Genomic DNA, 14599 nt, shown 5'->3' on the forward strand with positions numbered 1-14599 from the left:
CTTCCTGTCTCTATCGATTTATTAAGTCGAACATATTTCACAATACGGAACGTCGATTTGTAGCTTTCATCGGGTTAAAACAACGGGAATCTATTTGATTTATAATATCAGTTTCTCATGAAAACAAAAATTCCAATATTTTCTGTTACAACTACCATTATTATTATCACTATTATTTTTAGCATTGATTGCTGGTACAACACTTTTCAAAATCTCAAATTACTTGAAATAATTGCTGTTGAATATCATATCAACATCTCGTTGTTCCATATTAACATTTGGTTATCCGAAACATGTCAATATTTTTTTTTCAAAAAAATCAAGTATCATCTAATAAATTCAATCAATATTGTTATTTTCCTCGAGCTTATATCCAAATAAATATTGAGAGCCTAACTAGAATTTTTTACGATAATTAGGGACTGAGATATTTAAGTTTGAAATTTTATATAAAATTATATATTTGGGCACTTTTTAAATGGCGATATCTCCGAAGATATTGGTTATATAAAAAAACTTCCAAAACATTTTTTGTCGGGTTTTTAATGCTAAAGGTCGAAAGCTTGGTAAAAATTTTGTGCGATAATTAGGGAATGAGGTATGTAAGTTTTAAATTTTATATAAAATTATATATTTGGGTATTTTTGAATTGACGATATCTCAGAAGATATTAATGTTACAAAAAAAACTTTTAAAATGTTTTTTATATGGTTTTTCATGAACAATGGCATAAAATAAACCAAATCCTCGGACGATAATTACAAAACTATTTACAACAATAAACTAATTCGGTTATTCATCTCCATTATACCAAACTAGAATTAAATTTGCGCGCGCAAGCGCGAGCTTGAATATAGTGTTTGCATAAATTTTCATGCTTATGATATATTCTACCAATCAGATCAATTTTATTATAGGATTCAATTGATTATATTCCCTACAATAGAACTAAAGCTTAAAAAATCTTTTCAATCAGGCTTCTATCCCCTCCACGTGTTTTATGCAGCACAATAAAGGTGTAAGCATAAATATAAATGAATATATAAATATTTGTTCTGTTCGCATGTTTAATTAGACTTCGGAATAACAACTGGACGACAAGAATCCAGTTTTACATGCGCATTTGTATTCAACAGTAATGAAACACGAAATGGTACATTTGCATCACCAAATTATCCTGGATTTTATCCCCGTGACACAGAGTGCCACTATTTTTTTAACGGCCAGCAGACGGAAAAAGTTCACCTGCATTTCCATTATTTTGACGTTGAAGGAGTACTACCGTAAGTTTTATATTAATACATTTTTATTTAAATAATCTAATAAACTTTAATTACCTCGAATATTTACATCCTCGACATAATATCCACCCATATTTTATATTAATATATATTTTTATTCATTTTACCTTTTTTACATCAACACACTATTTATTTTTACTACTATTATTAATATTTCTCAGACTTCAATACTTACATTAACTGTGCAGTCAATATTTATTTTCATTATTAACTTTACTAAATCGAGAAACTTTCAACCATTTATCTTCCTTGACTTAATTTAACCATTTAAAGTTCTCTTCATACAAAACTTTTTTTAAATTCGTCATATTTTATTTTTTTTTTTTTTTTTACACTAAAAGTATCTTAATTATACTTGATAATAGTCTCAAGAAACTAAAAAATTAATATTAAATCCCTGAAGATTGATTTTTTTAAATTCAAATTTCGCGCGAAAATTTTCAATTTTAAATTCCGTTTTTTTTTTCATAAAAAAAATGAACCAAAAAATAAATATTGTTATTTATTAGTTCTTTAATGTTTAAACAATAAATTGTGACCGAATTTTTTAAAAAATATTCAAGGATGCCTGATATTTTTATGGATTAATTTTGATAATAAAATTGATGGAAATTTTGAAACAAAAAGACGTTTCATTAATCTAATGAATATTGAGGGATAACTTAATACAAACTGTCCCGGTTGTAAAACTTTTGGCTAACAAGTTCCATGTTTACTACTAAATTCAATTGCATGACAACGGATACGAGATACTCTGTACACATATAGACAACGCATGAGAATAAAGGTGATGTAAAGTTTGGAGACTGTTTTGTGAGCGATATTGTGACGCTGACGTCTATGGATGACATTGGAAACTAGAGTTTTAGATTAAAGTTGTTATTTCGACGCGCTTTGATCAACTTTGATTGCCGAAATTAATTGTTTTTGTTGTCAACATTCTTTATCAATATTTTTCACCACTTTCGGGATTGGATTGTTACCTTTAGTTTATAGTTAGGTCAAAGGTCGGCAAACTCTCTTAAATCTAAACGCTAGAACAATTTTGTGCGATAATTAGGACCCGAGATATTTAAGTTTGAAATTTTATATAAGATTATATATTTGGGTAATTTTTAAATGACGATATCTCCGAAGATATTAATGATATAAAATAACTTTTAAAATGTTTTTGTAGGGCTTATTGAGACGTAGGTCGAGAGCCTAACCAATATTCAGTGCGATAATTAATACCCACAAAATCGCAATTTGAAATTTTATATATCGACGTTCTAATTAGCAAATTGTCTAACTCCATTTTAGAAAATCTTCCATTTGTACAAAAATACAATTAGTTCGAAATTTATTTTCACTTTAAAAAACTATTTAATATTTAATAGAGATATAATATTTTGGTTAGGATCAGTCAAATAATTTATAGTTGGACTATTACTACATCAAAATGTTAAAAAATCACCCTCTAAAAAATAAGGAGTTAGACCAATTGCTAATTAGACCGTCGATATTTGGGCACTTTTTAAATGGCGATATCTCCGAAGATATTGATGATATAAAATAACTTTAAAAATATTTTTGTAGGGTTTATTGAGATAAAGGTCGAAAGCCTAATTAGAATTTTGTGCGATAATTAGGGACTGAGATATTTAAGTTTGAAATTCTATATAAAATTATATATTTGGGCACTTTTGAATTGGCGATATCTCCGAAAATATTGGTGGTATAAAAAAACTTTCCAGACATTTTTTGTAGGGTTTTTTATGGTGAAGGTCGAGAGCTTAACAAAAATCTTGTCTGAAAATTAGAGTCTAAAATCTAATCTTTTAAAAATCAAGATATAATTATATTTTCAACGATAAAATTGAATAATTCCATATTTTTATTTATTTTTTTTTTTTTTGGTTCAGTAAGTTAATTCATAAAAATAAACTATCCATACATCAAAAAAACGACAATAGTGTGACATTTTGACCATAAACTTGTGTCACGAAATCGATTTAGTTATCCATTTACCTTGTCACAATGGATACATAAATAACCGTGACATTTTTGTTTGACATTAATAGATGATAAATTCGCATCATAAGTCACTATCAAAGAAACGCAACCAGAAAGCTAAGAAATATCCTAAAAAGACATATCTTTAGTTTTGGGTACATATAAAGAAGACGCTTTTTGGTATAACAAATCAATCACCCAAATAGCCACTTAGGTCCGAATAAATAAGGAAAAGTAAACCCGAACAAATATCAATCCTACTTATCCAAAAAAATTGAGCACTCACTATTGATAGTATTGATATATAAAATAAAAAATGACGGTTATCGAAACAATGCCGTCAAAGTTGAATTCAAGACAGCTTGAAGTTCTAACAGGATCTTTTGTTACAGTTGTGAAGCAGTGTCAGCAAGCGATTACGTCGAATTTTCAAACTATATGTCACCTGATCGGAAGCACTCGCGACATTGCGGGCAACTGAAGGAGTTCGACATCAAAAGCGACCGGAAGTTCTTCCGGGTGACATTCAAAAGTAACGATCGGCTGGACGGGACAGGCTTCAATGCCAGCTATGTCTTCTTCGACGAGGAGGATAATTATACGATGAAGACACCTCTTAATGGATCCACTTCTACGGGTAAGATTACTATCACTATAATTCTACATCTTATCTCGCTAGCCCCTTGCATAATCGATATTTATCGTACTCCCCATTAGTCACCTGACAGGGAGCCATTAAAGTAACCTTTCGTTTAATTTAATGTCGTTATAATTCTCTCAGGAATTAATTCGCTACTAAATTTCGGGTCTATCACTTTTACAATAGACACCTTGCATGTTTTCTGATTTTAAATAATTTTTTTTCCATTATTTTTCCGCATTATAGCATTTGTAAAAACATTCTTATCCTCTCTATAACCTTAATTCAACCCTAATGACGTCATTAGAATTGTTAACTAGCGCAAACTCGCGCCATAATTTAAAAATATTTATTTTGGCGTTGTCAGTTTGTAAAAACAAAAATATACAGCCTTAAAAAAATTTTTATTAAAAAAAAAAAAATTCAAAGAAATTTTTTTGCGTCGTGATAAACGCCAACACAAAAATATTGGAATTTACGTATTCTTTGATATGTTCCTTATAACATACAACCGATTCTTTGGTCCCTGATATTCAGATTGCAATTATTTCGGTGGATTAGTATCATACCACCCGCCAGGCGTTTATTCGCATTCTTGCCACTGGTAATACTTTCGATATGACACCTTGCATGTTTTGTGACTTTATTTATTTTCTTTTACTTTTCCGCTTCACTGCATTTCATCATTTGTAAAAATCGTCATTAGAACTGTTAACTAGCGCCACCTCGCGGCAAAATTTAATTATATTCATTTTGGCGTTGTTAGTTTACAAAAAACAAAAATCTAGAGCCGTTCAAAAAATTAAAAAAAAAAAATTTGAATTAAATTTTTTTGGGTAGTGGTGAAAGTCAACACAAAAAATATTGCAATTTACGTATCCTTTGATATGTTCCTTATGACATACAACTGATTCTTTGGTCCCTGATGTTCGGATTGCAATTATTTCAATGGATTAGTATCATACCACCCGCCAGGCGTTTATTAGCATTCTTGCTACTGGTAATACTTCCGATATAATTGTATGCACAGATAAAATCCAATATTAAACGTGATTTTGTTTTACTAAAAACTCTCAATAGGATATTTTACAATAGCGATACTCTCGTAAAATAAGTAAAAGATAAAATCCAATTGGATATCCGTTTCCTGCCCGCATATCGTCGGCGTTTCTTGTTACGAAAAACGTTAACTAAATAAAAATAATAAAAAAATACAGCCTGAGAATTAAATAAAGGACGGATAAAGCTTGATAAATCCGTTTAAAGCTCTGTAAAAGATTAAAAAGAATTTCGGTTTTAGAACCTTAAAACTAAAAAAAAAAAAAAAAAAACAGTGCAGCAAATGAATTAATTTGCAGACTGTGACAAAGGAAAATTTTAACATTACAACTTTCTTACGGGACCTAATTGTGCTACGGAAAAACTTATTGAAAAAGTTTCTCGGTAATTTATTGGCAGGGAAGACAATATTGTAAAATAGCACAATACGTCGCGCATAAACATGTGTATGAAAATATTTCAATAACGCAACGGGGAGCGCATTATTCTCGTTTTTTTTTTTTTTTTTGTTGGATTTATATTTGTCTACTTATATGTTTTTGCTTTGCACCTATTTTCTCTTAGCTCGGAGTTTGCGCGAGTACGAATTTTACAAAAGTCTTATAGATTTTCGAGGGTCAAAAACCTCCTTCGAATGTCTCAAATGTCGCGGCAACGATTGCATTTGCGATAGAAGTCAACTGTAATAGTGATAGTAATGGCAGTTGTTGTAGTTACATACCAGGTTGCTAAGATTCCGGGCGTAAGCTTCTTTTCCACTAGTTTGACACTACAAGTCTCCAAGCTTACTTTCTTTTCTCTCACTATTTTTATCACAATTTCTTCGCCTATAAATGACCATTATTTCAATAAAAAATTACTTTAGCCAATCAATATATCAAAAGATCTTACCTAGTAGCAATTTGGTAAAAGCCTTGTGCCAGGATGGATCAAGATACTTTAGAAAGATTTTAGATCAAGAATTGGTCCAGATTGTTGACCAAGATTATTGGCCAAGACTTGAGCCAGACTGTAGTCAGAATTTGTCAAGAATTTGACCAGAAATCTGGGGCCATCTATTGCTAAAGTTTGGGACTATCCTATAGAGTAGAGGTTCTCATTCTATTAAAAAATCTTTAACTATTTCTTGCGATAATTCAACTTTTTACATATCGTAGCAAGCTAAATTAATTTTTTAAACTTGTTGACTAGACTATAAATGAAAACCACTGCAATACTATACTTTTGACATTCAAGTGGAAAAGAGGGAAATTGGTAAGCGCTCGTCGTTTTTTTTGCGTTTCTCATGCAAATCTATGTTAGTAGGACTCTGGGCCAAGAATCTGGTGAAATTCTGGGCACAGACTATCCCAAGTCTGCCGCCAGTCTGGATAAAGAATCTTGATCAAGTGTCTTGGTCGAGAATTGTCCAATTTTTTACAAAGTGCTTCTCCAAGTATCTTGCCAAAGAATTTTGCCCAATTCCATTGCTACTAGGGATAAGTCTTCTTTGAAATCAATTCCAGCCAATTCGTCAATTAGAATTCAGAAAATTAGCATCATTGACCTTATCAATCAATTCTTGGGTTAGAAAATTCCAATGGATTTCCATATGGAAATTCATGTACCCAGTTTCTGGTTTGGATTTCTACATGAATCCATAGATTCCTACATTGAATCATGGATTACTTTAAAAGTCTCTTTCTAATGTGGATTTCAATAGAAATCTTCATGGATATTTTTAATAAGGATATTTTATGCTTAAATGACACTAATATCCTACCAAAAACATCCATGTAGGTTTTTATGCAAAATATGAAGATAAAATGAATAAATATATTACATAACTTGAATTGCGCCAATTTAATGATTACCTCTATCCTTGAAATCGACTTAGAAATTCCGCTACCAAAAATCCCGACATGTTACATAATATATACATTTAGCATACATACCCTTGGCATTAAACTAATCCAAACAATTAAGTTATCAAAGCTAATATTATTTGACGATATTTGTTTATGTAAGCGCAGATAATAACGAGGGAACGCTGAGCATGCAGCTTCATTGAATCCAAACTAATTTGTACCTTCATCCATTCTCCCAATATTTCATACCGCAAATGCATGCTGAAAGAGAGATAATAATAAATTCTGAGCGTGTGGATATATTCTCTAGTATTTATAATATATATATATGTATTTCGTAAATATGGTTGACAATAACCGGAAAAGGTAGACCCGCAACAAACTCGGTTGAAAATCATCAATTGTATTTATGCATAACATACTTGATTATAATAACGACAATCATTTTGCTATTTGGTATTTCCGTGTGATGGATATTCGCCATTTTGACACAACTATGATTGCAATATGTATTATATTATATTATATATATTTAATTGTTATCAAAATCATATATTTGGCTTAAATTGAATAATAGAATAAGATAACAAATTTAATAAAATATTTTTAATATCTGTTTCAGCGTCAAAAGCAGTAATACTAGGATTATATGTCCTATTTATAATCGGTATTATCACCGATAAATTTTACTAGGTATATATAGTATAGTAGACGACGACAAACTGATAAAATTAATAACTATGGATCAACAGTGAATAAAATCTGTGAAAATTTTATTGTAAAAAAAAAAAAATAAAGACTTATTTAAATTCTTCTTCACACATAACATAACCAAAAAAAAAAAAGAATGTATTGTTAAAATACAACGGACCTCTTGAGGTTAAGGTGTGTGTATGTGTAAATAATGTATTAATAAATTCATGTATTTAAAAAGATATATCTTACAATATCAGGACGAGTTATTTGTATTGTGTGAGCTATTTTGTAGGTCGATTGAATCTTGATAAGGTATTATATATAGGGAAGATTGTGAATTGTAATCGACAAGTGGTGATTGGAGCCAACTTTTATTGACAATCTACTCGGGTAACTTTGTTTTTATATTTTAGCTTTTATTATTATCTTTGTTGTTGGTTATGTGATATTTATTGTTAGTTTGAATTTTATAGTCTATTGAAAAGGGATTATATATGATCATATATCGCAAGATATTTTACATTTACGTTATATGATCATATGAGTCAATTTTGGGGTTATAAAAATTTTATGGTATTGTTTTGTGTGGTTATATGTGATTTTAAACCATATATGATCAGTTACGTCATATATGGTCATATATGGCTGAATATTAGATTTATATTAGATTATATAGTTCAAATAAGATCATATATAAATTATCTGACGATATATGATCAGATAATTAACCTTATAAGATTGTATAGTGTTATATGGTCATATATGGCTGAATATAAAACTTATATGATCATATAGTTCATATGAGGTCATATATAAACTATATAACGATATATGATCATATAATTAACCTTATAATATTGTATATTGTTATATGATCATATATCACCAGATATTTTACCTTATATGATGATATGTGAACAATTTTGGGGATATATGACAATTCTATGGCATTTTCTTATGTGGTTTATGTGATCATATGTGATTTTAAATCATATATGATCAAATACGTCATATATGGCTGAATATTAGACTTATATGATCATATATAGCTGAAAATTAAATTTATATAATCATATAGTTCAAATAAGACCATATATAAACTATATGACGATTTATGATCAGATAATTAACCTTATAAGATTTTATAGTGTTATATGGTCATATATAATCATATATGGTTGAATATAAGACATATTTGATCATATAGTTCATATAAGGTCATATATAAATTATATGACGATATATGATCAAATAATTAACTTTATAAGATTTTTAGTGTTATATGATCATATATCGCCAGATATTTTACCTTATACCTATGATCATATATCATTTTAAACCATATATGATCAGATACGCCCTATATGATCATATAATGCTTATATGATCATTTAGTTTGTATATAATCATATATGGCCAAAGATTTAATCTTATATGATCATATGTGATAATAAATTAGTTGATTATTATTAAAATTGATCATATATGATCAAATGATTCATATATAAATTATATGATTCTCTACATACAATAAAAACCTATTAAAAAATTTTCCGTATCTGATCATCTATTTATTTATAATGTTAAACTATTTACACCCTACCTCACTGTATTTTGTGGTCACACCACATATAATCACATAAATATTGTAATTTCCATAAAATTTAATGTATAGACAACAACATGCAACCCATATTTTACACCCGAAACTCAGGATGGCTGATATTTTTCTGGATTAATTTTTCGTATGATCAGATACGAATCTTGTCAGAAAACCTAAATAGTTTTAAATTATAAAATACGAGGGACACATAAAATCGTATTATATTGTATAGTAAATATGTGATTAATAATGACTAAATATCGATAAAAACTATATATACATAGTTAATTAATTAAATTAACTAAATATTAATACTATATTAGCTAGCAATATAATGTAACTATACATGTATGTTAGATAATTTGTGAATATTTAATAGGTTCAAAAATATGTTGATATTTATAATAATTATTATTTTAATTGACTATGCATTGACTGCAGGTATAAATTTATAATTTTATTTACCGAATAATAATAATAATTATTATTATTATAAAATTAAAGAACCGCGTGGGTAGTGTGAATGTTAAATTGAATGTAATTAAAATTAAATACTTGTAGAAATTGTAATACTTACATTCTCTTCTGCTATAAATATTAAAAAAAAAAATTACACTTGGTTTGAATAACTTTTAATTGAAAAAAGTATTTTTAAAGGTTTCCTACACGGTATTTCTTGTACTCAATTTTTTTTTTTTTAAATATATATAATAATAATAACTATACATAGGTATATACAAGTATGGAAAGTTCTGACGTATGTAAGAAGAAGCACTTTGTAAATATTGTTTTCCATTAACGAGACTTTGAAGTAAGCAAGTACTCTATTTCCGCTTATCGATTATATCATTTTATCTTGTAAACATTTATATGAACCAAAAAAATAATAATAATAAAAATAATAATCGTAAAAATTATAAAATTCTAAAACCACAAAATAATCAATTATACAAAAAAAATTTTTTTTTTTAATTTATTGTAATCCAATTTTTTTGGTCAACCAAAAATGCAATAAAAATTTTAACATTTATTTTTGTTATACCTTTTATTTTCCAGAACCTCTTCCAAATTGTAATTTTTATCTATGTTATATACTTTCGAAATTTATTTCTGCAAGCGAGAAAAAAAGTGCCATTTCGCCACCTAGCGGTGACTTTAAAAACTAACCAATTGTCCAATAATCACGTCTTTAAAAGCAAATTTAAGTTTTTTATTATATACCCTAGAAATTAATTTCTGCAAGCGAGAGACAACAGCGCCACTTAGTCACCTAGCGGTAGCCTTTGGAACTAATTTTTTTTTTTCGTTTTTAAATGCTACTAAAGCTTGTTATCAATATTTTATTCAATAAAATTGAATTTTAATACATTAAATATAAATATTATTAAAAAGAAATTTTGAAATATTTTCTATATTTAAATTTCGGTTGAATTCTCCATGCCAGAATATCATTCCACTCTCCACTAAAATAAAAAATAATTAAGGAATTATTTTATCCGTCAGATCTAACTAAAATATTTTCCAAACTTACTCAGTATGATAAACTTTGCACGAAATATTAACAGGCAAATGTTCGGTCTTCAAATCATTAAGACACTCAATTCGTTCGACTTGATACCCATAGGAATAAGTAACATTTTTGATGGCTTTAGCGGTTACTTTAAAATGATACTGCCTCTCAGTTCCAACAATATCTAGAGTATTTTCACTTATATTCAGTGGTCCAAAATCTTCGAGGTTCCAGTGAATACGGAAAAACTCAATTGTCTTGAAGTACTGTCGTAATCCTATTTCAGCTGCCCATTTGAAGTCATCTGCGTTTGACGAAAGGTTAACTCTCCGCGACATTGAAATCGCCATGTTTAAGGTCAACAAAATTAGCAACTTAGCGGCGATCATCTTCACTAAAAGTTTCGATTTAAACTGTAAGATTTCGATAGCTTATAAGGTGACCTGTTAATTAATAGTGCGTCGAGCGTTTAATTACGCAGTTAAAATTGACGTCAGTAAGAGTAATTAGGGCTAATGGGACTATTTTTATCCCTTATCGTAAATATCAAATTGAAATCAATTTTGAAATAAAAAGTTAAATAAAATTCAACGTTAATATAAAGTGTTTAAACAAACCCGCAGATTTTCTTCGCGAATTCTTGGGCTAAGATAATTCGAAGCCCTTCATTTTCTTATCAAGTTTAACCCGCATTTGCAAACTTTTCTAGGCTATCATTCCAATTCGATTAAAAATTTTATAACCATATATCGTTAAAAGAAACAATGGGATTGGTTGTTTACTTAAAAGAATTCTAACAGAAAGTTTAGTACGAAAAAATAAGTTGGGAATTTTTTTTAATAGACATACCTAGTAACGCCATCTGTTGTTTGCCGAATACAAATAAAATTAGCGACCAAATAAAGTTACGCTTTTTAGGGATATCATCGATTTTCGATCCACAAAATCTAATTAGAAAAAGTGGCTCGAATAAATCGATGCAATTCACTGGTTTATCAATAGCAGAATACGTAAAAAGGATATTTATAAAATAATAAAACTACCTTACTCAAAAGAAATTCTTTATTAATCATATCTTATAACGAAATTCCAACATAAACACGAACGAGAATTACATAGTCTAGAAATTAGTTTCTGCAAGCGAGAAAAAAAATCGCCACCTGGCCATCTAGCGGTGACTTTTGGAACTAAATTTTTTTTCTATTTCAGACAGTTATAAGGCTTGTGATCAATAATTAGACGAAAAAAAATCTTTATTAATTATAACTAATAACAAAAATTCCAACAAAAACACAAACGATCAATTCAAACCAGATCGTCAAGAAGAATCTCCATAATTAGCATCGATGACTGTGTCGATAACCTTCTGACGAATGAAATCAAGAATCATCACCAGGAAACCTCTGGCCTTTCTTAAGAGCTCTATAGCATCTAGATTAAGAGGTCGTGCACAGCTGTTATCCAAGTGTCATGGATCAAGATACTTTAGAAAGATTTTAGATCAAGAATTGGTCCAGATTTTTGACCAAGATTATTGGTCAAGACTTGAGCCAGACTGTAGTCAGAATTTGTCAAGAATTTGACCAGCAATCTGGGGCCATTTATTGCTATAAAGTTTGGGACTATCCTATAGAGTAGAGGTTCTCATTCTATTAAAAAATATTTAACTATTTCTTGCGATAATTTAACTTTTTACATATCGTAGCAAGCTAAATTAATTTTTTAAACTTGTTGACTAGACTATAAATCAAAACCACTGCAATACTATACTTTTGACATTCAAGTGGAAAGGAGGGAAATAGGTAAGCGCTCGTCGTTGTTTGCGTTTCTCAAGCAAGTCTATGTTAGGACTCTGGGCCAAGAATTTGGTGAAATTCTGGGCACAGACTGTCCCAAGTCTTGCCGCCAGTCTGGATAAAGAATCTTGATCAAGTATCTTGGTCGAGAATTGTTCAATTCTTTACAAAGTGCTTCTCCAAGTCCAATCTTGCCCAATTCCATTTCTGGGAAGTCTTCTTTGGAATCAATCCCAGCCATTTCGCCAATTAGGATTCGGAAAATTAGCATCATTGACCTTGTCAATCAATTCCTGGGTCATAAACTCTGCAAACAAAATAGCAAACCCTTTCTTGGGTCTCTTGAATTCATAAGCCAGTATATCATTGATTGGTCGACGACACATTCCATCAAAGTAATATCCCGCTTCTAAAGCAACAGCTCGTCTTCTATTTTCCTTATCTCTGAAGCTAATATCATTGATGAAGCACTGGTTATCAACACGCTGACTTTTCACCATGAACCAATGAATATTTCGCCATTTTATCTTTACATTCCCTTCATTATCGGCTGTAGAGTCGCTTTGAACTTTACAATTCTTCAAATCTACCGTACACTTTCCAAAGCTTGGGTCCAATGTCGCCAGTAAAATTCATCCACGATGAATTCCAAGGGTGTCTTCAAGCTTCCAGTCATCCATTAATGTTCTTCCAGCTTTTCTCAAGTTTAAGTACCGGCTCAGAACCTCGCAATTATTTTCTGAATCCAGTGCTAGTCAAAAATAGGATCACTAATTCTCCCGGATTGTCATCCAGGAATTTGTCGAATTCATCCAGAAGATCATCAAAGTCCAAATTGATCTTTAGAGAAGCAGGAGTGATGATAAACTTGGCCAGTAAATCATCTGTTGATACTTCCACGTCGAAGACCCGAATTCCGTATTTAAGCTCCCTGATAGCCAAGTCGGTCGCAACTTTCCGTCGATTTACTGCCGCAACTTGTCACCAAGTTGGCGGCAAGTCTTGGAAATGAACTCGGTTGTTCACCAAGTTGTCGGCAAAAATTGCTTTCGAAACTCTTTCGCACCAAGTTGACGACAAGTTTCTCAAGAAATCTGGCGACATATTGCGGCAGTAGATTGGTTTTGTTTTTCTCAGAAACTTGTAACCACCTTGACGCCAACAGTTACAAATTCGGAAGTTGACCGCAAGTTGTCGCTAAGTTGGTAGCAACTATCTGACACCAACTTGGTTGGTCTGAAACTGTGGCTATCAGGGCTGTTGCTTCAAGGTCAAATCTTGCGATCGTTGCTCTTCTGGTAATAATGATGATAAAGAAGATTTCGAGCCTATCAGCGATAGATTTGTAAGTTGTCGGGAGTTTGGCAGTCGGGATAGATACTTTATACGCTCGATGTACGGCCGGTAAGTAAACTTCCGACAAATTTCGCGAGTTCTGCAAGAATTTCCGGAACTTATAGAGTTCTGCAGTACCAGGAGTAGAATTAGAATTTTCATTGCCTTTTTTGGTTTAAAAATTAGAACTAATTATTTTTATATTGTGTGGCTTAAATATATTTGAAGGTTAATTGAAGATATAATTATTTATTACGAATTTAAGTATCACGTCGTTAAATTGTAATTAGGTTAGTGAACCCTCAAGATTTTTTTTAATTTAATAACCTTGATAGTTAATTTTCAATGAGTATTTTTAATCAAGGTCGTGTTGTCCTTTTCAAGGACAATTAAATATCCTTGATTTGAAATAATTTAAAAGCATCTGATTTAAATACTATATAGATATACAATTAACATAAAGGTAATCATTTCAAATCATCTTTCTGAATCAGAGATAAAAATCCTTTACAAGGCTTGCGCAAAACTGCTCTCAACTTTTTAGGACTAGGTTCATAAACTCAAAAAAATTTGAGTTTAAATAAATAAAACACTGGTATTAAATTTTATTTATTTCGTATATAATATAAAAATGGCTTATATACAATTTTTATTTATAGGTTTATTAAAAAAAGTATACAATTATTAAAAATCTAATTTATCACCTAATTACTATTTATTAATAGATAGTAGAGTGGGATATCAATAAAATATCGAGATTCTGATGAACATAAAAAAAAAATAAAATTTAGTCAGTAAATAAAACACATAAATATAA

At 29.9% G+C, this 14599-nt stretch overlaps 1 protein-coding gene across 2 annotated transcripts in view; it reads left to right on the forward strand.

Annotated features, from left to right (window-relative positions):
- The window catches only part of LOC123264431 (suppressor of lurcher protein 1), a 157047-nt gene extending 148390 nt beyond the window's left edge, over positions 1-8657 (forward strand). For both annotated transcript variants that reach the window (XM_044727725.1, XM_044727726.1), the window contains 3 exons: positions 1076-1283; positions 3689-3933; positions 7465-8657. In XM_044727725.1, coding sequence (XP_044583660.1) covers positions 1076-1283; positions 3689-3933; positions 7465-7535 — 524 coding nt within the window. In that variant the 3' untranslated portion in view covers positions 7536-8657. The remainder of the gene's footprint in view (positions 1-1075; positions 1284-3688; positions 3934-7464) is intronic.
- The last annotated feature ends 5942 nt before the right edge of the window (positions 8658-14599 follow it).

The sequence above is a fragment of the Cotesia glomerata genome, linkage group LG4 (genome assembly GCF_020080835.1).
Source record: "Cotesia glomerata isolate CgM1 linkage group LG4, MPM_Cglom_v2.3, whole genome shotgun sequence".
NCBI lineage: Eukaryota > Metazoa > Arthropoda > Insecta > Hymenoptera > Braconidae > Cotesia > Cotesia glomerata.